Source organism: Hyperoodon ampullatus (assembly GCF_949752795.1).
Source record: "Hyperoodon ampullatus genome assembly, chromosome: 11".
In the NCBI taxonomy this organism is placed as follows: domain Eukaryota; kingdom Metazoa; phylum Chordata; class Mammalia; order Artiodactyla; family Ziphiidae; genus Hyperoodon; species Hyperoodon ampullatus.
This window is the reverse complement of record NC_136924.1, coordinates 14,623,877-14,651,114: the sequence shown is the minus strand read 5'-3', so window position 1 is coordinate 14,651,114 and position 27,238 is coordinate 14,623,877. Positions and strand designations below refer to the sequence as shown.

At 39.1% G+C, this 27,238-nt stretch overlaps 1 protein-coding gene across 1 annotated transcript in view; it reads left to right on the top strand.

Annotated features, from left to right (window-relative positions):
- The window catches only part of POC1B (POC1 centriolar protein B), a gene marked incomplete at both ends in the record, with an annotated part of 114,932 nt that overhangs the window by 40,274 nt on the left and 47,420 nt on the right, over positions 1–27,238 (top strand). Inside the window, 5 exons of the mRNA XM_079714308.1 lie at positions 15,889–15,996; positions 16,351–16,466; positions 17,770–17,903; positions 20,174–20,242; positions 20,977–21,129. Coding sequence (XP_079570434.1) covers positions 15,889–15,996; positions 16,351–16,466; positions 17,770–17,903; positions 20,174–20,242; positions 20,977–21,129 — 580 coding nt within the window. The remainder of the gene's footprint in view (positions 1–15,888; positions 15,997–16,350; positions 16,467–17,769; positions 17,904–20,173; positions 20,243–20,976; positions 21,130–27,238) is intronic.

Genomic DNA, 27,238 nt, shown 5'->3' with positions numbered 1-27,238 from the left:
GAGGATAACTTTATTTTTAACTGCTTGTGTCTGAAAATCTCTGCCTTTTAATTGGAGTGCTTAGTCCACGTAAATTTATGTAACTAGTCCTATGATTAGATTTATTTTAACACTACCATCTTGCTCTTTGTTTTCTATTTGTCTCATTTGTTTATTTCTTTTTACTCCTTTTCTTTTGGATCAATCAAGTATTTCTTAGTATCCCGTTTTATCTCCTCTATTGTCTTTTTATTTATTTATTTTAAATATTTATTTATTTGGCTACCTGGGGTCTTAGTTGTGGCAGGTGGGCTCCTTAGTTGCGGCTCGTGGGCTCCTTAGTTGCGGCATGCATGTGGGCTCTAGTTCCCTCACCAGGGACCAAACCTGGGCCCCCTGCATTGGGAGCATGGAGTCTTATCCACTGTGCCATCAGGGAAGTCCCTCTATTGTCTTTTTAGCTTTACTTTTGGTCTTATATTTTTGTTTAGCGGTAACCTTAGCATATCATAGTCTAGAATTAATTTTATGCTGTTCTATATATAATGTTAGAACTTATAAAAGTTCTAATGTTAGAACTTAAAAAAATACATGTCCATTCACCCACCTCTTGACAGTTTTACTTCTACATATCATATATACCCATAATACGTTAAGCAACCATTTTCTTCTAAAGAAACAAAAAAGGCTTTTATATTTACCTTTTCCCGCACTCTTTTCCTTTGTGTAGATCCAAGTTTCCATCTAATATCGTTTCCTTTCACCCTAAAAAACTTCATTTACTGTTTCTTGTATCCCAGGACTCCTGGTGATGAATTCTCTCAGCTTTTTGTTTTTCCTTTTTAAAGGATATTTTTGCTGAGATGTAGAATTTTATTTCAGTGGATAATTTTTCTTTCAGCACTTTAAAGATATCATTCCATTGTCTTCTGGTTTGCATTTTTTTAAAAGTGAAAGCAACAGTCGTTTTTATCGTTATTCCCCTGCATGTAATGTGTCTTTTTTTTCTCTGCTGCTCTAAGATTTTTTTGCTCAATCTTTTGTTTTTAGTGATTTGACCATGATGAACCTGGGTATGGTTTTGTATATTTTTCTTGTGGTTCATTGAACTGTGTGGATCTGTGGATTGATCTTTTTTCATCATATTTAGAAAATTTTTCTCTTTTCTTCATATATTATTTCTCTGCCCTAATTTTTTTCTCATCTTTTTCTGGAACTCCAAATTCACGTTGGACCACTTGATATTGTCCCATCATTTATTGAGGCTTTGTTCATTTTCTCAAACTTCTGTGTTCTCTTTGTGCTTCAGTTTGCATAGTTTCTATTGGCCTGTTTTCAAGTTCAGTGGTATTTTTTTCCCTGCACTGTCCAATCTATTGTAAGCTTATCCATTTCTCTGATGAGATTTTCCATTTGTTTGCTCATTATGCCCATCTTTTCTTTTAACTCCTTGAACATATTTATAATAACAATTTTAGAGTCCTTGTCTGTTAATTCTAACATTTATGTCATATCTTGATCAAAATTTTTTGCTGCTTTGTATTTTTTAAATTTTTTGTTGTATGCACAAACATTGCTCAGTGTTTGAGAGTATGAGTTACTCTGTCATCTTCTGAAAAGTGTTGAGTTTTGTTTTGGTAAACAATTAACTTTCTGCTGGCCTGGCTAGATTGTGTTGGATTTAGACTTTTTAGGGTGGATCCGGAGTGGCCTTTACTCTTGGGCTATAGTACTAGTGGACTTTCTAGGGCCTCAGCTGAAGGTCTGGAGTGTTCAGCCAAATCGGTTCAGAACTTGAACATCTCTCAGTACTGTGTAACCTCAGGAATCTTTCTTTGGCTCACAGTCTCCGTTGTTCTCTGCCAAGTCTTCTTGTCCTGTGCATTATCAGGTTTGTATTTGACCAGAGACTCAGTGAGACTCCTAGGCAGATTTTGGGGGATTTCTGCTCTTCACAGGTCCTCTCACCTACCCTGCCCTCAAAATTCCAGCCCTTTAGCAGTTCTGAATTCTAATTGCTATTTCCTCTGCCCAGTGAGACTGCAGCTGTTTCCTTGGACTCTGCGTCCTTATGCCATGCCTGAAAATGCTCCCGGGTAGAAATCTGGGATGCATTTTGTGTTTATCTCATTTGTTCTCTATCTCTCAAGTTTCACAGCCCTGTGCTGTCTCTTGTGCAGTGCCTAAAAACAATTGCTTCATGTATTTTGCTGAGTTGTATGATTGTTTATGGTAGGGAAGTAAGTCTGATCATCATTACTGCTCCTATCCAGAACGTGAAGTTTTGCCGAAGGAATTTAGTGGAAACTGCCAAGCCAGTTTCAAAGTTTGTACAGATGAGTTAAATGTGTGAGAATAGCCAAGAAAAAAATGACCAGAAAAAATTGGAAGAAATTTGTTTAACCAGCTCTCAGAACACAGTATAAAGCTATAGAAATTATAGTGTGGTGATCATGGTACCACGTTAGGAAAATAGGTTATAGAAAGCTCAGATGCAGATCCATATATGTTTTCTGATAAAGATGGCATTTCCAATCAGTGGGGAAATGGATGAATAGTTATTTAAAATGTTAAGATAATATTAAAGAGTTATTAAGCTCTATTTACAATAACCAGGACATGGAAGCAACCTAAGTGTCCATCGACAGATGAATGGATAAAGAAGATGTGGCACATATATACAATGGAATATTACTCAGCCATAAAAAGAAACGAAATTGAGTTATTTGTAGTGAGGTGGATGGACCAAGAGTCTGTCATACAGAGTGAAGTAAGTCAGAAAGAGAAAAACAAATACTGTATGCTAACACATATATATGGAATCTAAAGAAAAATGGTTCTCAAGAACCTAGGGGCAGGACAGGAATAAAGATGCAGGCAAAGAGAATGGACTTGAGGACACGGGGAGGGGGAAGGGGAAGCTGGGACGAAGTGAGAGAGTGGCATGGACACATATATACTACCAGATGTAAAACAGGTAGCTAGTGGGAAGCAGCCGCATAGCACAGGGAGATGATCTCGGTGCTTTGTGACCACCTAGAGGGGTGGAATAGGGAGGGTGGGAGGGAGACGCAGGAGGGAGGAGATATGGGGATATAGGTATATGTATAGCTGATTCACTTTGTTATAAAGCAGAAACTAACACACCATTGTAATGCAACTATACTCCAATAAAGATGTTAAAAAAGATAATATTAAATAGTTACTTAATATATTAAAATAGTTGTTTTAGATGTAGTTAAGATAATTATGTTTCTATGTGGAAAAATTTAAAGCCAGATCTATATTGCACACCACACATTTACAAAAATTGTAGATGAATTAAACAACTAAACATTAAAAATAGTCTAAGTGATACTGCTTTTCCTTCTAATGCATGGACAGCATATTTAAATGAATGTAGAGGGTCAACAGAGCAATTATTTCTCCCTTAAGTATTTGAATTTTAAATGTGCCATGGACTTGAGTAATTAAAATTCTGTGTCTCTCTCTGAGCCTAGTACTTATTATGAGTTTGTCCCTGGAGTCCAGACCTACTCCATGTGGCACAGAGATGGTGCCCATTAGTGTAAGAAGAGATGAGTAGCTATGTTTTCTGGACTAACTATCGTTTATGATCATACATCTTGATTCACAGAAATATTTCATATTTTTAAGATATGTCATCTATTGGGAGATATATTCATGCTTTAAAAATATAAATTACTCTAGTCTTTTTAGAAATCAATTTGAAAAATATATCAGGAGTCTTTGTGGCAGTGAGTCCACAACTGTAAATCTATCCTAAATAAATACTCTTTTGTATTTAAAGGAAAAAGCTTTGTATTTAAAGATATTGCTTTCAGTGTAATTTATAATGATGAGAAACTGGAAATAACCAAGTTTTCCAAATAAAGAAAGCTGGTTTAAAAAATTTAGATTATTATTTAGCCATTTAAAGGAGAATATATGTAAGTAGTGACATAAAAACGTGTTTATGTGTGGGGTAAGAAGGGCAAAATTCAGAGCTCATGATTCTAATATAAAAGATCTGTACATGGACAAAGATAAAGTACCTACATACATCAAATATTACATGATTTTGTTTGGGTGCTGGCACTGTGGACTTTTTTTACTTACTGTATTTCCCAGTTTTTTTAAACAAGCAATTTGTCTTTAACGAGTAATGAAGAAAACATGTATCATTTGAAATATCTACATATGCGGGTTGAGAAATATGTATTTTTAATGGCAGATGAATTTTTCTGAAAGTTCAAATTGTTATAATCCTGTATTTTAAAAACTAAGGTGTGTTGTGGGATAACTTATGTTTCTTTAGGTGTCCTCAGGCAAAAAAATGTAGCGGCTAATGAACGACTTTTCCAACTTTGTTTTTCTAGCATTAATTTTAGGGGGGAAATCTGACCTTAGTTTTCAGTGTTTGGTAGTGTTACAACTGATCTTTGATCATCTGAATTGCAAAGATTTTTCTTTATTGCAGTAAACTATATGTAATATAAAATTTACCATTTAACCACTTTCAAGTATACAGTTCAATAGCATTAAGTACGTATATGTTGTGCAAATAATTGCAAAGATTTTAAACATCAGCGTTCATTGGCTGATGAAAATCCCCTTGAAAAGGTTTTTAATGCCCTACATATTTACTGAGGACCTACTCAGTACCATATACTGTGCCTGGGGATACAGCAGTGAGTGAATAAGACAGATGTTGTTTCTCTCTTCTTGTAGTTTACATTCTCTTAGGGAAGCAAACAGAATAATTGGTTGTAAGTGTGACTGTGAGCTACTCTAAGATGCATACTGGAGAGCAGACCTACTGGGGGGGAGGAGTTCAGGAAAGCTTTTCCTGAGGAAGTGACCCTGAGCAGAGACTTGAAGGATGAGTAAAATCCCCTTAGGTATTTAAAACTAGATAAAGAGGGCTTCCCTGGTGGTTAAGAATCTGCCTGCCAATGCAGGGAACACGGGTTCGAGCCCTGGTCCCGGAAGATCCCACATGCCACGGAGCAACTAAGCTCGTGTGCCACAACTACTGAGCCTGTGCTCTAGAGTCTGTGAGCCACAACTACTGAGCCCACGTGCTGCAACTACTGAAGCCCATGCACCCTAGAGCCCACGCTCCGCAACAAGAGAAGCCACCACAATGAGAAGGCCACGCACTGCAACGAAGAGTAGTCCCTGCTCGCCACAACTAGAGAAAGCCTACGCGCAGCGACGAAGACCCAATGCAGCCAAAAATAAGTAAATAAAATAAATTAAAAAAAAAAAACTAGATAAAGAGTAGGGAGCGGTGTTTGAAGCAAAGGGAACAGCATGTGAGGGAACACCTGAGGCAAGAGAAAGACCCGAGAGAAGAGGGGTGTGGTGCCAGGAAGAGTAAGGTGATGGAGATGAAGAGACAGGAGGGCAGATCCTGGAGGACCCGGGAAGCAGTGGGAAGGGTGTCGCTTTTTCCCAAGGGAAATGTGAAACCACCAAAAGGTTTTAATCAGAAAAAATTTATTTAAGATTTAACGATCACTTTTATTGATTGTGGAGAATGGAATGTCAGCAGGGCCTGTTATGGTTGGAAGAGAAAGGGCCTGATAATGGATTGGAACGTGGCAGCAAGTGGGGGAGAAAGGAATCAAGCTTGGCTCCTAGGTTTCTGTCTTGAGAAACCACCTACTGAGAAAAGGAACGCTGGAGGAGCAGTTCGGGGAGGAAGATAATGAGTTCAGATTTGGACAAGTTCAGAGTCAGAGGTGCCTGCAGGATATCCAAGAGGAAACGCTTAGTAGGCAGCTGTACTTATGGGTGGAAATCCCGGGAGAGGAGTCTGGGCGTGTAAATGGTAAATGACCCAGCAATAATTAGCATGTTTCATGGCGTACTTAAATCTTCTTATGTCTCTTTCATCTGCTTTTTGTCTCTCAGCAGTTAGAGGGATGAATCCGGTTACTGCGATCAACAGACGGTTTCTCCTCTAATGCTGACCAACACTTAAAAAGCATAACGGTTTTGCTTGTTGCCCTGAATTCCACCTTCACTATGTAAACCCAAAATCCCATCAAAGCAAACTCTGAGACTGCCCTTTTTTTTTTTTTTAATGAGTCTATGAAAGTTTTAGGCCTGAATGCAATCCAGAATTTCTCATTATCCAAATAGAAAATGGTGGCCAGGGTGGTTATGAGTTTCACAAGGTTACATAGCTGGGCAGTTGCAAAATTGGCTTTAGAATTCAGGACTCCGTACTGACTGGGTAGTCTTAATTTCACTGCTTTTTACTGCTTTCCCCTCCTATTGAATAGCTGCTGGCTTCAGAGTACCACTTACTAATGATTTGTTTCTTAAGGGACATGGAACACAGTGCCTACCCTGGTCTCAGAACCCTGAGGGCCAGAAATGTAGGGTTTTTTTTTTTTTTTTGAGAATATTTTTCTTTCTGTATTTCCTTCATTCTTTCCTTCTCTCCCACGATTCCCTTTCTGTCCTCCCTTATTTTTAATTTCTTTTCTTTTTTTTACCCTGCCCCCCCCCCAGAGGTGGAGCTGGTGAGTGTGGCTGACATTGGATGCTAAATAGATATCCTTCAGCCCCTGGAGTCCAGGCTGGTCCTCAGGGACGATATCTAGTTCCTAAATGTGGCGTATCTAACTCCCAAATTAGTCTTCTGTGTCCTCCTCCTGTTTGGAGGGCTGACGGTTGAGTCACAGGCTCTCATCTCAGAAGGCTGAGCCCTTCCTCCATGCAGCTGAGTGTCTGGCAGGGATGGGGGCTGTGTGCCCCTGTGCCTCCCCCACCAGCTTTATTAAGATATAATTGACATATAACCGTGTATAAGCGTAAGGTGTACAATGTGGTGATTTGATACATGCATGTATATATTGTGTTTTTATAGACTGTTTAGTCTAATGATAAGAAATAGCCAAATGAAAATTTTGATTTCTTATGAAAGCACTTTAAAACTTCTCAGGGTTCATGGACATGTTTGGCTCGTTAGTGAGCGAATAACTCAGTGACTGTGCTTATGGACATATAATTTTATACATAGTTTCAGGAACTCCATAGATTCAAAGTTAAAGAACTCCTGTTACATAACTTGGGCTACTCTCAAGGACATGTGAACCAGTTTTTCTAGAAAAAAGTTCAAGAATTACCTCATTTTCTCCAAAGAGTACCAGTACATTTTAAAGGCTTGAATAGGAAGTAGTTAACTTCGCAGATGCCTTACAGACAGTTCACGTCTGCTGATCCATTAGTCACTGTTGACTAATGTGACATCCATCTTCTTGACACACTTGCTGGAAGTTTTAAAAGGTGGTTAGGTGGTACTGAATTAGAGTGTTAGAAATTTTTTTTATGTCTTGATAGAAATTTTATATCCTCTTAACATGCTTCAAATTAATAACCCCATCAGATGTTGTTTGAGCCCTGACAAAAAAAGGACTATGCTTTCCTGATCAAAGTCAGGGCAAAGAGAAGCCCGTTTTATTGGCACGCACCTATTTCTGATGTATCTAATTAAAAATAAAAGGGAGGAGAAGATACAAACCGCCGTCCTCACTTTCAACCCCTCCAAAGGCGAAAAGAGCCGACAGAGAGTTTATGAGGGGATTATACACAGTGTCCAGAGCAAGTGAGAGGCCCTAACCCTGAGCCCCGCTTTGGTCGTGCAGAGGGGGGAGGTAGAAATGCCCCCCCTCAGGCACCGCCTTCTTTCATCCCAGTCGGCTTCTCCACTCCCCACTTATCTGAGGTTCACATTCCCTTCATTTCTCTAGTGCTGGGGAAATCTCTCCCAGGCTATGGCCACTCCTGCTTAGGATGAATTTCTGGCTGGTCAAGATACCTTCTTTTCCTTAATTCACAAGTTTCTTTAAAATCCTGTTTCTTCTGGTAACTAATTGGCACCTTTTTGTTACCAACTCTGTTCTTACCATTATCTAAAATTATATTATTTGTGTGCCCTCCCTCCTTCCTAGTATGAAAGCCTCATGAGAGTAGGGGTCTTAGCAGTCTCCTTCACTGTGGTATTCCTATTACCTAGGCCAGTGACCAGTGCCTGGTTCTGGCAGGTGCTCAGTAAATATTCGAATGAGCCAATGCATGACTATCTTCCCCATAAACTCCTCAAGGACACTGATCGGGTATGGCAGCAGACACACAGATTTTTGTTAAAGGATTGTCTAGTGGTTAGCCTATCAGGCAGAGCCCAGTGATATAGCCTTCTAAGAGCATTGCCTGTGGTTTTTCTCCACTTTAGAACTTTCTGTGGTTACACAAGCCACACAGAACTTCCCATGCTCTACTTTGGCCGGTAAAAGAAACTTTCCTTTCTGTCGGAGACTTAAACAGAGTGGCTGAGAGATCTGGCTCTGGAGCCAGACTGCCTAGTTCACATCTTCCTGGCTGTGTGACTGGCAGTTACTGACCCTTTATGTGCCTTGGTTTATTCATCTGTAAATTGAGGCCGGCAATAGCAATTGTTTTGTAAGGTTATTCTGAGGATTAAATGAGTTGCTACAGGTAAAGTGTTAAGAACCATTCTAGGACACAGATGCTCAGTAAATGTTGACAGGATAATGATGATGATGGTGGTGGTGGTGGTATTTGGCCAATAATATCATAGAATGAGTATATTTGTACTTTGTTTTTAACCTAATCCTTCCATTCTATTACATTTTTTTCATCATTGCTTTCCTAAAATGTCAGAATCAACTCATCTCCTAGAAATATTCTTATCATTTAGAATGCTCACATTAAATAATTTTTTAAAAGAGAGCTTATTAATAAACAATTCGATTTCTTACATTAGTTGTTTACAATTACTATGCAAAGTTTATTTTCATGGGGATACTGAATAGGTTTTCCTTCCCCAGTATCTATACAAAATAAGTTACATCTATTTGGAGCATTTCTGTAAAACTGTCTTTCATATTTGAATCTTCCTCACATATTTTCCTAAAGGAAAAAATTAATAAAATATTATGATAAAATCAAGCTGAACTGCCCAGTGGAAGATATTTCCTTGCAAGTTTATTTTCCTGAATGTTTAAAAACAATTTCACATAGAATTTAATTATGCATCTATGTTGCTTTTAAAATATGGTGAATTCATAAATTCCAGATTGAAAGTTTCTGTTAGGAAGAATTATTTGTCGGCCAACCTTAAGAATGGGAGGGGCAGGGGCCTCCCTGGTGGCGCAGTGGTTGAGAGTCCGCCTGCCGATGCAGGGGACACGGGTTCGTGCCCCGGTCCAGGAAGATCCCACATGCCGCGGAGCGGCTGGGCCCGTGAGCCATGGCCGCTGAGCCTGCGCGTCCGGAGCCTGTGCTCCGCAACGGGAGAGGCCACAACAGTGAGAGGCCCGCGTACAGGGGAAAAAAAAAAAAAAAGAATGGGAGGGGCAGGGGAGGGGACAGTGAAAAAACAAAAAGAAAAACCTTCACTTCTAATCCACACCCTTAGTTAATGACTTTTATAGTAATCTGGGCAGAGAGGGAAACTACAAATAAAATTGAAATATAATCGGTCTATGACCTAAATTTTTTTGGTTTTTGTTATTGCTAAAATATTAATAGCAAAATTACTGTTCATAGTTTCTTTGTTTTTTTTAATTTTTGAATTTTATTTATTTATTTTTATACAGCAGGTCCTTATTAGTCATCAATTTTATACACAACACTGTATACATGTCAATCTCAATCGCCCAATTCATCACACCGTCACGACCCCCACCCCCCACCGCTGCTTTCCCCCCTTGGTATCCATATGTTTGTTCTCTACGTCTGTGTCTCAATTTCTGCCCTGCAAACCGGTTCACCTGTACCATTTTTCTAGGTTCCACATATATGCGTTAATATACGATATTCGTGTTTCTCTTTCTGACTTATTTCACTCTGTATGACAGTCTCTAGATCCATCCACATCTCTACAAATGACCCAATTTCATTCCTTTTTATGGCTGGGTAATATTCCATTGTGTATATGTACCACATCTTCTTTATCCATTCGTCTGTTGATGGGCATTTAGGTTGCTTCCATGACCTGGCTACTGTAAAGAGTGCTGCAATGAACATTGGGGTGCATGTGTCTTTTTGAATTATGGTTTTCTCTGGGTATATGCCCAGTAGTGGGATTGCTGGATCATATGGTAATTCTATTTTTAGTTTTTTAAGGAACCTCCATACTGTTCTCCATAGTGGCTGTATCAATTTACATTCCCACCAACAGTGCAAGAGGGTTCCCTTTTCTCCACACCCTCTCCAGCATTTGCTGTTTGTAGATTTTCTGATGATGCCCATTCTAACTGGTGTGAGGTGACACCTCATTGTGGTTTTGATTTGCATTTCTCTAATAATTAGTGATGTTGAGCAGCTTTTCATGTGTTTCTTGGCCATCTGTATGTCTTCTTTGGAGAAATGTCTATTTAGGTCTTCTGCCCATTTTTGGATTGGGTTGTTTGTTTTTGTTATATTGAGCTCCATGAGCTGTTTATATATTTTGGAGGTTAATCCTTTGTCCCTTGCTTCGTTTGCAAATATTTTCTCCCATTCTGAGGGTTGTCTTTTCGTCTTGTTTATGGTTTCCTTTGCTGTGCAAAAACTTTGAAGTTTCGTTAGGTCCCATTTGTTTATTTTTGTTTTTATTTTCATTACTCAAGGAGGTGGATCACAAAAGATCTTGCTGCGATTTATGTCAAAGAGTGTTCCTCCTATGTTTTCCTCTAAGAGTTTTATAGTGTCCGGTCTTACATTTAGGTCTCTAATCCATTTTGAGTTTATTTTTGTGTATGGTGTTAGGGAGTGTTCCAATTTCATTCTTTTACATGTAGCTGTCCAGTTTTCCCAGCACCACTTATTGAAGAGACTGTCTTTTCTCCATTGTATATCCTTGCCTCCTTTGTCGTAGATTCGTTGACCGTAGGTGTATGGGATTATCTCTGGGCTTTCTATCTTGTTCCATTGATCTCTGTTTCTGTTTTTGTGCCAGTACCATATTGTCTTTATAACTGTAGCTTTTTAGCATAGTCTGAAGTCAGGGAGTCTGATTCCTCCAGCTCCATTTTTTTCCCTCAAGACTGCTTTCGCTCTTTGGGGTCTTTTGTGTCTCCATACAAATTGTAAGATTTTTTGTTCTAGTTCCCTAAAAAATGCCATTGGTAATTTGATAGGGATTGCATTCAATCTGTAGATTGCTTTGGGTAGTGAAGTCATTTTCACAATATTGATTCTTCCAATCCAAGAACATGGTATATCTCTCCATCTGTGGGTATCATCTTTAATTTCTTTCATCAGTGTCTTATAGTTTTCTGCATACAGGTCTTTTGTCTCGCTAGGTAGGTTTATTCCTAGGTATTTTATTCTTTTTGTTCCAGTGGTAAATGGGAGTGTTTCCTTAATTTCTCTTTCAGATTTTTCATCATTAGTGTATAGGAATGCAGGAGATTTCTGTGCATTAATTTTGTATCCTGCAACTTTACCAAAGTCATTGATTAGCTCTAGTAGTTTTCTGGTGGGATCTTTAGGATTCTCTATGTAGAGTATCATGTCATCTGCAAACAGTGACAGTTTTACATCTTCTTTTCCAATTTGTATTCCTTTTATTTCTTTTTCTTCTCTGATTGCTGTGGCTAGGACTTCCAAAACTATGTTGAATAATAGTGGTGAGAGTGAACATCTTTGTCATGTTCCTGATCTTAGAGGAAAGGCTTTCAGTTTTTCACCATTGATAATGATGTTTGCTGTGGGTTTGTCATATATGGCCTGTACTGTGTTGAGGTAGGTTCCCTCTATGCCCACTTTCTGGACAGTTTTTATCATAAATAGGTGTTGAATTTTGTCAAAACCTTTTTCTGCATCTATTGAGATGATCATATGGTTTTTATACTTCAATTTGTTAATATGGTATATCACATTGATTGATTTGCATATATTGAAGAATCCTTGCATCCCTGGGATAAATCCCACTTGATGATGATGTATGATCCTTTAAATGTGTTGTTGGATTCTGTTTGCTAGTATTTTGTTGAGGATTTTTGCATCTATATTCATCAGTGATATTGGTCTGTAATTTTCTTTTTTTGTAGTATCTTTGTCTGGTTTTGGTATCAGGGTGATGGTGGCCTCATAGAATGAGTTTGTGAGTGTTCCTTCCTCTGCAGTTTTTTGGAAGAGCTTGAGAAGGATGGGTGTTAGCTCTTCTCTAAATGTTTGATAGAATTCACCTGTGAAGCCATCTGGTCCTGGACTTGTGTTTGTTGGAAGATTTTTAATCACAGTTTCAATTTCATTACTTGTGATTGTTCTGTTCCTATTTTCTATTTCTTCCTGGTTCAGTCTTGGAAGGTTATACCTTTCTAAGAATTTGTCCATTTCTTCCAGGTTGTCCCTTTTATTGGCATAGAGTTGCTTGTAGTAGTCTATTAGGGTGCTTTGTATTTCTGCAGTGTCTGTTGTAGCTTCCTCTTTTTCATTTCTAATTTTATTGATTTGAGTCCTCTCCCTCATTTTCTTGATGAGTCTGGCTAACGGTTTATCAATTTTGTTTATCTTCTCAAAGAACCAGCTTTTAGTTTTATTGATCTTTGCTATTGTTTTATTTGTTTCTATTTCATTTATTTCTGCTCTGATCTTTATGACTTCTTTCCTTCTGCTAACTTTGGGTTTTGTTTGTTCTTCTTTCTCTAGTTCCTTTAGGTGTAACATTAGATCATTTATTTGAGATTTTTCTTGTTTCTTGAGGTAGGCTTGTATAGCTTTAAAGTTGCTTCCCTCTTAGATGTGCTTTTACTGCATCCCATAGGTTTTGGGTTTTTTTTTTTTTTTTTTTTTTTTTTGCGGTATGTGGGCTTCTCACTGTTGTGGCCTCTCCCCTTGCGGAGCACAGGCTCCGGACGCGCAGGCTCAGCAGCCATGGCTCACGGGCCCAGCCGCTCCGGGGCACGAACCCGTGTCCCCTGCATCAGCAGGCGGACTCTCAACCACTGCGCCACCAGGGAAGCCCTCCCATAGGTTTTGGATCATCATGTTTTCATTGTCATTTGTCTCTAGGTGTTTTTTGATTTCCTCTTTGATTTCTTCAGTGATCTCTTGGTTATTTAGAAACATATTGTTTAGCCTCCATGTGTATGTGTTTTTTACGTTTTTTTCCCTGTAATTGATTTCTGATCTCAGAGCGTTGTGGTCAGAAAAGATGCTTGATATGATTTCAATTTTCTTAAATCTACTGAGGCTTGATTTGTGACCCAAGATGTGATCTATCCTGGAGAATGTTCTGTGCACACTTGAGAAGAAAGTGTAATCTGCTGTTTTTGGATTGAATGTCCTATAAATATCAATTAAATCTATCTGGTCTATTGTGTCATTTAAAGCTTCTGTTTCCTTATTTATTTTCATTTTGGATGATCTGTCCATTGGTGTAAGTGAGATGTTCAAGTCCCCCACAATTATTGTGTGACTGTCGATTTCCTCTTTTATAGCTGTTAGCAGTTGCCTTATGTATTGAGGTGCTCCTATGTTGAGTGCATATATACTTATAATTGTTATATCTTCTTGGATTGAGCCCTTGATCATTATGTAGTGTCCTTCCTTGTCTCTTGTAACATTCTTTATTTTAAAGTCTATTTTATCTGATATGAGCATTGCTACTCCAGCTTTCTTTTGATTTCCATTTGCATGGAATATCTTTTTCCATCCCCTCACTTTCAGTCTGTATGTGTCCCTAGGTCTGAAGTGGGTCTCTTGTAGACAGCATATAGATGGGTCTTGTTTTTCTATCCATTCAGCAAGCCTGTGTCTTTTGGTTGGAGCATTTAATCCATTCACGTTTAAGGTAATTATCTATATGTATGTTGCTATGACCATTTTCTTAATTGTTTTGGGTTTGCTTTTGTAGGTCCTTTTGTTCTCTTGTGTTTCCCACTTAGAGAAGTTCCTTTAGCATTTGTTGTAGAGCTAGTTTGGTGGTGTTGAATTCTCTTAGCTTTTGCTTGTGTGTAAAGCTTTTGATTTCTCCATCGAATCTGAATGAGATCCTTGCAGGGCAGAGTAATCTTGGTTGTAGGTTCTTTCCTTTCATCACTTTAAGTATATCATGCCACTCCTTTCTGGCTGGTAGAGTTTCTGCTGAGAAATCAGCTGTTAACCTTATGGGAGTTCTCTTCTATGGTATTTGTCGTTTTTCCCTTGCTGCTTTCAGTAATTTTTCTTTGTCTTTAATTTTTGCCAGTTTGATTACTGTGTGTCTCGATGTGTTTCTCCTTGGGTTTATCCTGTATGGGACTCTCTGTGGTTCCTGGACTTGGGTGGCTATTTCCTTACCCATGTTAAGGAAGTTTTCGACTGTAATCTCTTCAAATATTTTCTTGGGTCCTTTCTCTCTCTCTTCTCCTTCTGGGACCCCTATAATGGGAATGTTGTTGTGTTTAATGTTGTCCCAGAGGTCTCTTAGGCTGTCTTCATTTCTTTTCATTCTTTTTTGTTTATTCTGTTCTGCAGCAGTGAATTCCACCTTTCTGTCTTCCAGGTCACGTATCCATTCTTCTGCCTCAGTTATTCTGCTATTGATTCCTTGTAGTGTAGTTTTCATTTCAGTTATTGTATTGTTCATCTCTGTTTGTTTGTTCTTTAATTCTTCTAGGTCTTTGTTAAACATTTCTTGCATCTTCTCGATCTGTGCCTCCATTCTTTTTCCGAGGTCCTGGATCATCTTCACTATCGTTATTCTGAATTCTTTTTCTGGAAGGTTGCCTATCTCTGCTTCATTTAGTTGTTTTTCTGGGGTTTTATCTTGTTCCTTCATCTGGTACATAGCCCTCTGCCTTTTCATCTTGTCTATCTTTCTGTGAATGTGGTTTTTGTTCCACAGGCTGCAGGACTGTAGTTCTTCTTGCTTCTGCTCCATAGTTTCTTAATAGTCTAAAACTTTTCATTTTCTTTTCAGCCTTCTGCTCTTCTATCTCCATTCTTAAAAGGCATTTAAGAGAGAAAAAGAACCTTGGAAAGGATTTTAAAGGGAGAGAGAGTATAAAAGCAGTAGACAAGATGTCTGAGAATTTTCTCATTTGTTTTTTAATGGGGCATATGGATAATAGGTGTGTCCGTGAAGGAACTTCAGTTTTGTAAAAATGAGTTGTCCTATTTTCAGTCTGTTGGAGCTCTCTGGCCTCCCCAAATCCAGGGAGTTACAGGCTTGGGGAGTTGGTTCTTTTGTTGATGATAGCATTCAATTTTAATTCTCAACACACCAGTTCTTTTATTGCAAAAAGCCTCACTGTAGAGTTGGTAGGATGAGTAATAGATGCTCTCTTGGGTCATATGGATAACACCAGAAAATGACAGTAGAAAGAAATAGAGAATACTTTTAAAAAACAAGATACTTGGGGCTTCCCTGGTGGCGCAGTGGTTGAGAGTCCACCTGCCGATGCAGGGGACATGGGTTCGTGCCCCGGTCTGGGAGGATCCCACGTGCCGCAGAGCAGCTGGGCCCATGAGCCATGGCTGCTGAGCCTGCGCATCCGGAGCCTGTGCTCCACAAAGGGAGAGGCCACAACAGTGAGAGGCCTGCGTACCACAAAAAAACCCAAAAAACAAAGAACAAGCTACTTGGCTTGGAAGCAGTGCAGACCTCAGACAGAAACTACCTTGAAACTAAGTTATTTAAGTATAAAAGAATAAAAGGTTAAAAGACTCTCGGTTAGTCTATATAGTATATTTTCATCTTTTTAATGGTCTATCAGTGTCATTCGTTGTTCTTATTTTTAGTTGGAAAAGATGTTGGTAGCAGAATAGGAGTTTGCTGCATGGTGTGCTAACACTGGCCTAGGGTATTTAGTATGTACATGTATGTTGTGTATGTCATGGTGGGGGTGGGGGTGTTTGTCAGGAGCCTTCCACAAAAATTATCTTTCTTATGCTTTCCAGGTTTTCACCTGATGGAAGACTAATTGTATCATGTAGTGAGGATAAAACTGTTAAAATCTGGGATACCACAAATAAGCAATGTGTTAATAACATCTCAGATTTTGTAGGGTAAGTCCATTCTCCTTTTGCATTTATATGGGTTAGTTTGCTACGGAGACATTTAATTATTACAATTCAAAAAAAGAAATGAGAGTAAAGAAAAATAAAAATATTAGACCAGGGCTTCCCTGGTGGCGCAGTGGTTGAGAGTCCACCTACTGATGCAGGGGACACGGGTTCGTGCCCCAGTCTGGGAAGGTCCCACATGCCGCGGAGCGGCTAGGCCCGTGAGCCATGGCCACTGAGCCTGCGCGTCCAGAGCCTGTGCTCCACGATGGGAGAGGCCACAACAGTGAGAGGCCCGTGTACCGCAAAAAAAATATATATATATATATATTAGGCCATCTTATTCTTTCCTCCTAGGTTTGCAAATTTTGTGGATTTTAACCCTAATGGTACATGCATAGCTTCAGCAGGTTCTGATCATACCGTGAAAATCTGGGATATAAGAGTGAACAAGTTACTCCAGCATTATCAAGGTAACGATTTCCATAACAAAATTCAGTTGTAAAATGGGCTCCTCTAGGAAGTTCTTACGCTGACAGACTATCCTTCTCAGTGTGGCTTGGCCCTCTTAATGAGAAAGATGGGCTGACTGTGAACTGACTAGAGAAGAGTTAGCCCCTCTCAGCAGCATGGTTCAAGGAGCTGGAGTAGAGGCCAGCGTGCAGAAGGGGGTGGAGGGACCCTAAAAATGATGCCAGGGCTGTAAAAAAAAAAAAAAAAGGTTACTGTAGGATTTTCAAACTTTGGTTATCTGCTTTGTATAAGAATCCAGGATAAGGCTTCCCTGGTGGCACAGTGCTTGAGAGTCCGCCTGCCGATGCAGGGGACACAGGTTCGTGCCCCGGTCCAGGAAGATCCCACATGCCACGGAGCGGCTGGGCCCGTAAGCCATAGCCACTGAGCATGCGCGTCCTGAGCCTGTGCTCTGCAACAGGAGAGGCCACAACAGTGAGAGGCCTGCGTACCGCAAAAAAAAAAAGAATCCAGGATAGAAATTGACTCAGAAGGAGATACCTGAGCACAGATAGGTGTTATAACTGGTAGAAAACAACATCCTACTGTGCCCATATATTGAAGTTAAAAGAGAAATGAATTGATTTCTTAGTGTATATTAGATTTATAGTAAATCCACATTTCCCTTTCTTAATAACTATAATGTAGGAGACACTGTGCTAAATCCTCACAACAGCCCTAACAGGTATTAGTATTACATCCACTTTAAAGATAAGGAAACGGAGGCTTAAAGGGGCTAAGTTACTTGCTAAAATAGGGATAGAACTGACATGGGACTTTCTGTTTATAAAGTACATTTTTATAAAATACAGTGATGAACAAACTTTTGATCGCTGTGTTATACTGCCTCCTATTGGAAGGAGGTTGTCCAGAAATGAATTCTCAAGCTGGCAAGACTGCCCTTTCCAAATATATCTCCATACTCTTCACCCCTTGTCCCAAGCAGCTATCTGGTTATTAAATTTAGTTTAAGGCTAAGATGTATACCTTATGTGAGCTGGTGGTAATCAATGGTTGCTTATATTGGTAATATATCTGAAGATTTTATAGTTATGTGTTTGTTTATTAAGATCATTCTTCCATGACACACTCTCATTTGTAAAGCTATTCTGTCTCATGAGCTATGTGGAATTTTGGTTGCTGTGGAGACATTGCCCCTAATTGATTCTTGCTTTCAGCCTAGTATTGCTAATAGGGTAAAGGGGCATCTCTAGAATTAAGAATTATTCTCTGAACTTTTTGCTTTAATTTTCTGCAAATCAGTTCACAGCGGTGGAGTTAATTGTGTGTCATTCCATCCTTCGGGTAACTATCTCATCACTGCTTCTTCAGATGGTATGCTTAAGATCCTGGACCTCTTAGAAGGAAGGCTCATATATACACTTCAAGGACATACGGTATGAACACTAAGATTTTTGCTTCTTAAATAATATCTCTTTAAAAGTTTTGATCCATTTTATTATATGGCTTTATTATTTTTCCAAGTGTAGCACACATTGCTGCTATCACAATGGGTTTTTTTGTTTTTTTGCTTCCAAGGCTATATTTTTTATTTTTAAATAAATATTTTTTATCTTTAAATAAATATTATTTATTGTAAGTCGTGTCAAAATCAATGTGTATCTTTCAGTGGACATTAACTTAATCCTCTACTGCTGTCTTCCTCAGTATGTAGTATAGGTTTGACTGGTTAAATGGTGATGGGTACCTGTTTTTCTTACTTCTGATCTTTCCCCTCATGTGGAGGCTGTCCCACTAGCTTTGACCCTCTTAGCCTCCACACCCCCTCACTCTCTCCTTTCACTAATCTGATTGGCGAGTTTAGAAGGAGAAATTTGACAAGTCGAGCCCAATGCCCTCTACTCTTGGGAGCCTGTGCCTGTCCATATGGTTTTCCTCTGATATTTCTTGTGGGGAGGCCTGCCCTTGTCCAGCCTTGCCTGTGACTGGGTACTCAAATCTGACTCATTCTGGGATTCAGTTCTAGAAAGCCCAGTTGCCCACAGATAAAGCCACATTTTCTCTTTATGAGCCTTCATCAGTAAGAAAGATAATATTTCTTTTGTCTTATTTTTCAATTGTTTTAGGAACCCAGTGGGGAAGTGGGGTGCTATTTATTGAGCCTATTCAATCACACACACACACACACAAACACACATATGCACTAGTATATAATGTACCAAAGAAAAACTTTTTAAGTGTAGAAACTATCTTTCCTTTCTGGGTAAATATTCAAACTTCTCTAAATTTTTTAGAATGCATCCTCTTTTTTTTTTAAATAAGATGTACTAGGTACTTCCTTTTAACCAAGTATAAGTTATTTATATCCAGAAATAGAATGGGTTTTGTGGTCTAAGGGAGTTTTTTTTTCTGCCTTCATGTGTCCTGCCGGACTTCCTGCTTGCTTTATCATTTGTTCTGCAGCTGTGTTAGAGTGAAGCAGAAATAGACACTAACCAGCTCAGATGTATGTGTACCCATGGATTTAGGCTGGATGAACAACAAATAAAAGTGGCCAAGGATTAAAATATCCATGGAAGAAGGACAGAGTAATAGAAAAAGGAGAAATAAAATAATTTAGGAGAAAAGCACTACACACGAAGATGGAATTTTTCAGTCTGGAGGTGAAGGTGTTTATGAAGCTATAATAACCTGAGTCTGTGGGATGGTCTACTTGAAAAATATAAGATGTTTTCCCCCCAAGATTTTCTTTTATAGATTAAGGACATATTAAAAACAAACAGTATACGAATATTTTTGAAGTAAGGAATATTTACTCTCATCTTGACTGAAAATTGACCTAGAGGTCATGTTGTGACTGTGCCGGGTATAGTCTTGTCCAGCTCCACAGCCATTGCTCCATTTCATGTTCCTGTTACCTCTCACCCAGATAATTGCAGTAACTTCCTAACTGCCCTGCAACCATTTGTTCTGACTCCAACTCATCATTCTCACAATCGTGATATCAATTTTCATCAATCACAGCTCTTCTATCCATGTCCTGCTCTTAAAACTTTGAGTGGCTCAATGTTGCCCACATGAAGGGAGAACTCGGCAAAGCCTGCTGTGGTCAGGAAATGAGCTTTGTTCGTACAGCCTCATTCCCATCACCTACAGAATTATCATTCAGTTTCTGCTAGTGATTTGTTGAATAAAGAATCCAAAGCCAGAAAATCTTAACAGAAATTCTTACTAACTTACCTATGCCCAAGCTTTTCTTTAAAGGGGAGAAAAGTGTATTTTCTCATTTTTATTAGTATCTCTTTTTTCACTTAGTGTCATTTATAGATGTTTTAATATAATTGGGTTGATTCTTTGATTCTCTTTGCCTGCATAAGTTGCTAACAGCTGGATACTGGGCTTCCCTGGTGGCGCAGTGGTTGAGAGTCCGCCTGCCGATGCAGGATATGCGGGTTCGTGCCCTGGTCTGGGAGGATCCCACGTGCCGCGGAGCGGCTGGGCCCGTGAGCCATGGCCGCTGGGCCTGCGCGTCCGGAGCCTGTGCTCCGCAGCGGGAGGGGCCACAGCAGTGAGAGGCCCGCGTACCGCCAAAAAAAAAAAAAAATAGTCTGCACAAGTTAGGATGAAAAATTAATACTCACGGCCCTCTTGGCCATGAGAACACATTACCAAGTAAGTTTTTCTTTTATCTCCCTTTATTTCTTAGGGGCCTGTCTTCACTGTTACATTTTCAAAAGGTGGAGAGCTGTTTACATCAGGAGGTGCCGATGCACAGGTTTGTAAATCTCTCGGCTCCCTCTTTGATTTGGTTAGGGGAATGGAATCTGAGACCTCAGCTAAGATTTTTACGACCAGCTAGTTTGTATATGTTAAGATGATTATCAATGAGTTTATATTTTAATTTAGTGCCAGGAAGTCTGCTATCTCATAGCTGAAATACTGCCAGTTCTGATAGTTTTTGGAACTCAAATAGCAGTTATTTTCTTTTGCTCATCTTTACACTTAATTATAATACATAAAACTGACACTTACTGAATACCTAATATTGGTGTGGCCCTTTCACTTGAATTATTGCCTAATCTATTGTCTGTATGCCTTGTTTTTCAAATGTTGATTAAGCTCCTTGAGGATGGTAAAATTAAATTGTTTGTATAGCAAATCTGCATTTATTTGAAATGACCAAAAGTCATTCAGAGCCAGATTTATTGAATAAGGTGGACAGTAAAGCCAAAAACATGATTTTGGGCTTTGGGAAAAATAAAAGAGGATTTTAAGGTAATAAGTTATTTTCTTAATATGAATTTTAAACTGGACATAAAGGCAATTTGAAATGCTAAATCTCTCCTTATCACCCTTTAAAAAAAAAAAGTGTTGAGATGTAACATTGTCAGAATATATATTTAGCCTTCCTATTTTGAGAGACCATTCTATATATTCATTTAAAAAAAATTTTACTTCTACTGCTTGTACATGCAAGTCAATAACTGCCAACCTGATTAATTTTTATAGGTCTTATTATGGAGGACTAACTTTGATGAACTGAATTGTAAAGATGTTATTAAAAGAAACCTCAAAAGATTACACTTTGATTCACCACCACATCTTCTCGATATCTACCCAAGGACACCACATCCCCGGGAGGGAAAAATTGAAACTGTTGAAGTGAGTACTTTGTGCATATTTGTCCTACCATTTGTTAAGTGTACACTTTGGGGCTATTGGTCAACTAGATGCTTGAAATTATACTTAATTAGATGAAACCTAGTCCTGCTTTAAAACAGCAGCACTTCAAGAAACAATTATTTTCACTAATAAAATAAAACTATAAATAAGGCAGTGTGTAATAGTACTAAAGCCTCTCATATTTGCTTCTTGAAGATTTAGAAATAAAACTTAAAAATTGTGTTAATAATAATGGAAATGAGCAATCAAATCTAAGACCTCTGATGACTGTAAAGTCTGAGCTGGCTTCGTATTCTAGACATGTTTAGGGAGCTCATGTGATGGCTGTCATGAGAACAGGGCTGAAGGGCAAGAATTTTTAGAGCAGTTATTGAAATCAGTATCTTGAAGCCCTTTTACAACAAAAAAATAAAATAAAAGGTCTTATGAACAGTAAAAAGAAGAGACTTAAGCATTAAACCTAATAGTTGAGACCAGTTTACTGTTTGCCAACATATATTTTCAAGTATATAATTATCTGTTTAGCTGTACTTTTTTGTTGGCAAGTTCCCTTAGGTCCTATAGATTGAAATGTTCTTCTACTGTCTTCAAAGAAAAAAGTTCTGTCTTTGCGGGGTACTTTGCTGGTATTAGTCTATTTCTTTCCATTTTGCATGATTCTTTTTTTTTTTCCTTTTGCTGGCTTGTGGGATCTTCATTCCCCAACCAGGGATTGAACCCGGGTCCACAGCAGTGAAAGCACCGAATCCTAACCACTGCCGGGGAATTCCCATTGCATGATTCTTCTTAAGTTCTTTTTTCTCTCAGAAAGAGCAGATATCAGGAATCACTATTATCTGTTCATCTGAATTTTTTTTCCAATCACTGGCAGAGTCTTTCTTTGCTTTTCAAGTAGATGTTTTAAAATTCTTAAGATATTATTCCTGACTGGCAGTTCACAGCCACCTCCTGCTTGTTATTCATGCTGTGGTTCCAGACCCCCTTCTGTGGTCTCTGGGTCCCTTACCCCATGTCAGTTCTTTAATTTTGGTTTCCTTGGTCTTAGCCTTTTCTCTTACCTCACGTATTTCTTTTAGTCTCAGGTTTTGTGTATGTGTGTGTGCATGTGCACGCACTCATAAATTTAAGTTTTTAAAACTTTTAATTCTTTTAGACTGTTTTTTAGATTTTGTTTAATCTAGCCACATTTTGGGGATTTCTTTCCTTGTTTTTCAATGGTAGTGTTTATTTTCAGTTCTTTGCTATAATTTTTGTCCTCTCCAACTTCCGACCATCTTTCTAGACCTTCTAAATAAAGTGTTTACCATTGTGCTTTACTACATCTTCATGCCACTTACTGTATTATCATTTCCCCCTCTTTCATTTCTTTGAAAGAAAGAATGTAATGTAATTTGTGGTTCACCACATTTTTGTTCCAGTTTCTGCAATTATGGATGCATTTGTTGATCCCCTGTGATCCCATGCATTCACATCAAATATATGTGAAATATGTTTTAACTTGAGTTTTCTTTTCTTGTTTTACCTAAGCTGGTTTTATTGACTCTTGGTGTTTTTTTTTTTTTTTTTAAATTAGAACCACCTCTTTATTTTTTAAATTTGGTAACACTCTCAAGGCTTCCTGTAAGTCATTTTTTTTGTTTTGTTTTTGTTTTTTTGTGGTACGCGGGCCTCTCACTGTTGCGGCCTCTCCCGTTGCGGAGCACAGGCTCCGGACACGCAGGCTCAGCGGCCATGGCTCACGGGCCCAGCCGCTCCGCGGCACGTGGGATCCTCCCGGACCGGGGCACGAACCCGTGTCCCCCGCATCGGCAGGCGGACTCTCAACCACTGCGCCACCAGGGAAGCCCCTCTTGGTGTTTTTTGTTCTAGTATTTCTGTAGCTTAGCTGGGCCTGATCAGCACCATTGCTGCTGCCCTCTCATCCGCTTAGCCACCTACCTTTCCAGTGTGGTAGGTGATAGCTGCAGGCTGAGCCCAGGTCTCCTTACTCCTAATTCAGTTATACGTCCATGGCATCACACTGCCTCAGCGCCGGGGACTCAAGCCATTTTCTCTGTGATTTACTCTCAGCCCCAGCTCACTTAAGAGTGCTAGACTTTCTTTAAAGTGTCAACAAGTTCTCTGAGTAGCTCTTCTCTGACAGTGCAGCCAGAAAGCAGTAAAACCAGCTGGGTTGCTTTCTATGGTTAGGTTAAGATGACCCAGGCCATGCAGAGCCACCCTCGACCCATATTTTTCACATATACCCTTAAAAAATCTATTAAAAACTGGCTTTTCATCTTGGAGTTACACCTCAGTTACACTATACAGAATCTTGAACGCTGTGACTGAATTGTTTGTTGCCTTAAGAAAGTCAGCCTCTGTGTACAGTTTAAATTATCTGTACGCACTCATAGGTACTCACTGAATGGGGACTGAAATAAACTTATAGTAGCAACTGTAGTATCTATCATTTATCTACCACAAACATTTTAGAAAATGGCACTTCTGAGAAAGTGAATGTCGGTTTCTAATCCTAGGGGATCAGAGACCAATTCATAAAGAGTCGTTATCCATTTCTTTCCCTTTTCTTAGTTACAGAAGATGATTGGGGGAACCAATGCTGTGTCTCCCTAAGCGTAAACAAGTAACCATGATTTACCACTCGAAATATGGCTTCTGTACAGGACAGTGATGAGAGAAACGTCCTGAGAGAGTATACAGGTTGTGCACATAGATATTCTCTACAACCCTACTTACTATTTTTATTTTTCATATTTACCAAAAGGCTTGGTTCTTACTAGATGCCAGTACATAATAGAGAGTATTGAACATTTATTAAATATCAGTTACTACCTGGGCACTTTACATTTATTATCTGCTTAAATTAAGTATACAGTATGACTTAATATTTGTCAAAATTCAGATTTTGTGACCTGAAATGCCAGAGATTTTATGATATAGGATTCTACAAATGAACAGCCAACTGTTCATTTTTTTTCCCCTTAAAATCTCTTATAATAAAGCAAGGGTGTAAAGTTTTCTGGACAGAGAACATCTTTAATATTATGAATAAATAGTTATTAAATATCAAATTATTTTTTAAAGACTTTAAAGTAATGTCTGTGAATCCCTCATAGAGTCAAAAGACTATAAATTTTTAAATATCATTTAGAATAGAATAGTATGAATCAGAACTTGTACTGTGCTCATTTAAGATTAGCAAATTTTATTTTGAAATACTAAATTTGATGGATTAGATTTTTTTTTCAAAGCTTTAGGCAAGGTCAGCTTACATATGTTACTTTGGAAATATTTGGAAACTAGTAAACTTTTTTTTTTTTGAGGTCAGAATTCCTGATTAAAGGAATAAAAATGTATTATTAGAAGATGTGAAATAAATGGCATCTAAATGATCTAATTTCCCCAGCTTTTTCTTTTTACAGTAACCACGAGTGTTTCATTTCTGAGTTTGAAGTAACATAGCTTTCCTATGATTTGTATTTTATTGTGTTTTCTGTGAGGCTCATTTGAATCACATATAATCTTAGTCTTCTGGGTGAAATTATTTGGCCTTTTGCAAAAGCCATCCATTTGCCAGCCTTAAAGTTGTCACTTGTTTGAAGGTGGGGAATCCTGTGGAGTCTTAGACCTTGGCTACCAGCTGACTACAGATATAAATTACTAATTCCTACACAGATAGAGAGGGTGATAGCCAGATTGCTTTTAGAATAAATGAGAGATGAAGGCCACATGAAAGAAGGCAGGAAGCATGAATTCCTTTCCCTTGCTGTGTCACACCCCTCCCCTGTCCTTTCTGCTCATCTAACTGCGGAGCCTTTGTAACGCTCCTGGCCTGGGCACTCTGTCTTAATTAAAACATAAGACCAACTTCTTTCTTCTTTTGGTGGGAAAGAAGCCCACTTTTAAAACAAGGTATCTTAACCCTGCCTGCATTGCGCAATGGCACATCACTAATTTGTGCTGACTTTGTCTTCTTCAGACTGTCACGAGCTGGACTGCATAGTCCAGCCGCCCAGACAAAACCAAACCTTCCTTCTTGAAGGAGGAACTAACTTAATGTGTGTGCCTGACACTTTTCTCCCAAGCAGTTCCCTACCCTTTTGCATATTTTAATGGGAAGACATAGAGCCATTCTAAGGGATGGTGGTAGATCTTGGTGACAGAAAGGCATCAAAATAACTATTCTAGGAGAGTTGCTGAATATTGTAGGAAGGGGTAATGGTTCGTTTGTTAAAAAGAATTTGTTAATAAAATAATTGTTTTGGGCTTCCCTGGTGGAGCAGTGGTTGGGAGTCCGCCTGCCGATGCGGGGGACGTGGGTTTGTGCCCCAGTCCGGGAGGATCCCACGTGCCGCAGAGCGGCTGGGCCCGTGGGCCATGGCCGCTGGGCCTGCGCGTCTGGAGCCTATGCTCCGCGACGAGAGAGGCCACAGCAGTGAGAGGCCCGCGTACCGCAAAAAATAAACCAAAAAAACCCCAAAACAAACAAAAATACACGATAAGGGGCTTCACTGGTGGCGCAGTGGTTGAGAGTCCGCCTGCCGATGCAGGGGACGTGGTTTGTGCCCGGTTTGTGCCCCGGTCCGGGAGGATCCCACATGCCGCGGAGCGGCTGGGCTCGTGAGCCATGGCCGCTGAGCCTGCGCGTCCGGAGCCTGTGCTCCGCAACAGGAGAGGCCACAGCAGTGAGAGGCCCGTGTACCGCAAAAAAATAATAATAATAAAAAAAATAATAAAATAAATAATAAATAAAAATAAAATAATTGTTTTGATGGCTTCTAATTTTGTAATGGCCACTTGAGATTACCTTAATCTACACATTGCATAGGAAATTCCGTACATTGATCAGGAAGGAAAACTTCCTTTAACTTAACCAAATATTTATATAATGATATTTTATGGTAGTCCGGCCACGATTCACAGTTGAAAACTACAAGTGATCAACTTGAGTCTTGGAGTCTGAGATTGGGTTTTATCTCAACCTTCTATTAAGGTTGAAACATTATAATTTATGATTAAAAAAGTGACCACTCCTCTATCAGTTTTGTATTTTACTTCTAGCTGTACTATATGTCTACACTGTTTTGGACCTCAAAAACTGTTCTTCAGAGATTACATAATAATAATAGCAGTAATAATACTAATATCTAATACATGCAACATTTTTCTAATAGCCTTACACAAATTGTCATTAAATCTTCCTTAAAACTCTATAAAGTAAGCACCATTTTTATCCCATGAGAACTTGAGGCACATGTGAATTAAATCTTTTTTAATTTTTAAATTTTATTTATTTTTTATACAGCAGGTTCTTTTTCTTTTTCTTTTTCTTTTTTCTTTTCTTTTTTTTTTTTTTTTTTTGCAGTATGTGGGCCTCTCACTGTTGTGGCCTCTCCCGTTGTGGAGCACAGGCTCCGGACGCGCAGGCTCAGCGGCCATGGCTCACGGGCCCAGCTGCTCTGCGGCATGTGGGATCTTCCCGGACCAGGGCACAAACCTGTGTCCCCTGCATCGGCAGGCGGACTCTCACCACTGCGCCACCAGGGAAGCCCAGCAGGTTCTTATTAGTCATCGTTTTATACACATCAGTGTATACATGTCAATCCCAATCTCCCAATTCATCACACCACCCCCCCCCACACACACACAGCTTTCGCCCCTTGGTTTCCATGCGTTTGTTCTCTACATCTGTGTCTCAGTTTCTGCCCTGCAAACTGGTTCATCTGTACCATTTTTCTAGGTTGCACATACATGCGTTAGTATACGATATTTGTTTTTCTCTTTCTGACTTACTTCACTCTGTATGACAGTCTCTAGATCCATCCATGTCTCAACAAATGACCCAATTTCGTTCCTTTTTATGGCTGAGTAATATTCCATTGTATATATGTACCACATCTTCTTTATCCATTCATCTGTCGATGGGCATTTACGTTGCTTCCATGACCTGGCTACTGTAAATAGTGCTGCAATGAATGTTGGGGTGCATGTGTCTTTTTTTTGTTTTGTTTTCTTTTTTGTTTTTTGCGGTACGTGGGCCTCTCCCCACTGTGGCCTCTCCCGCCACGGGGCACAGGCTCAGGAT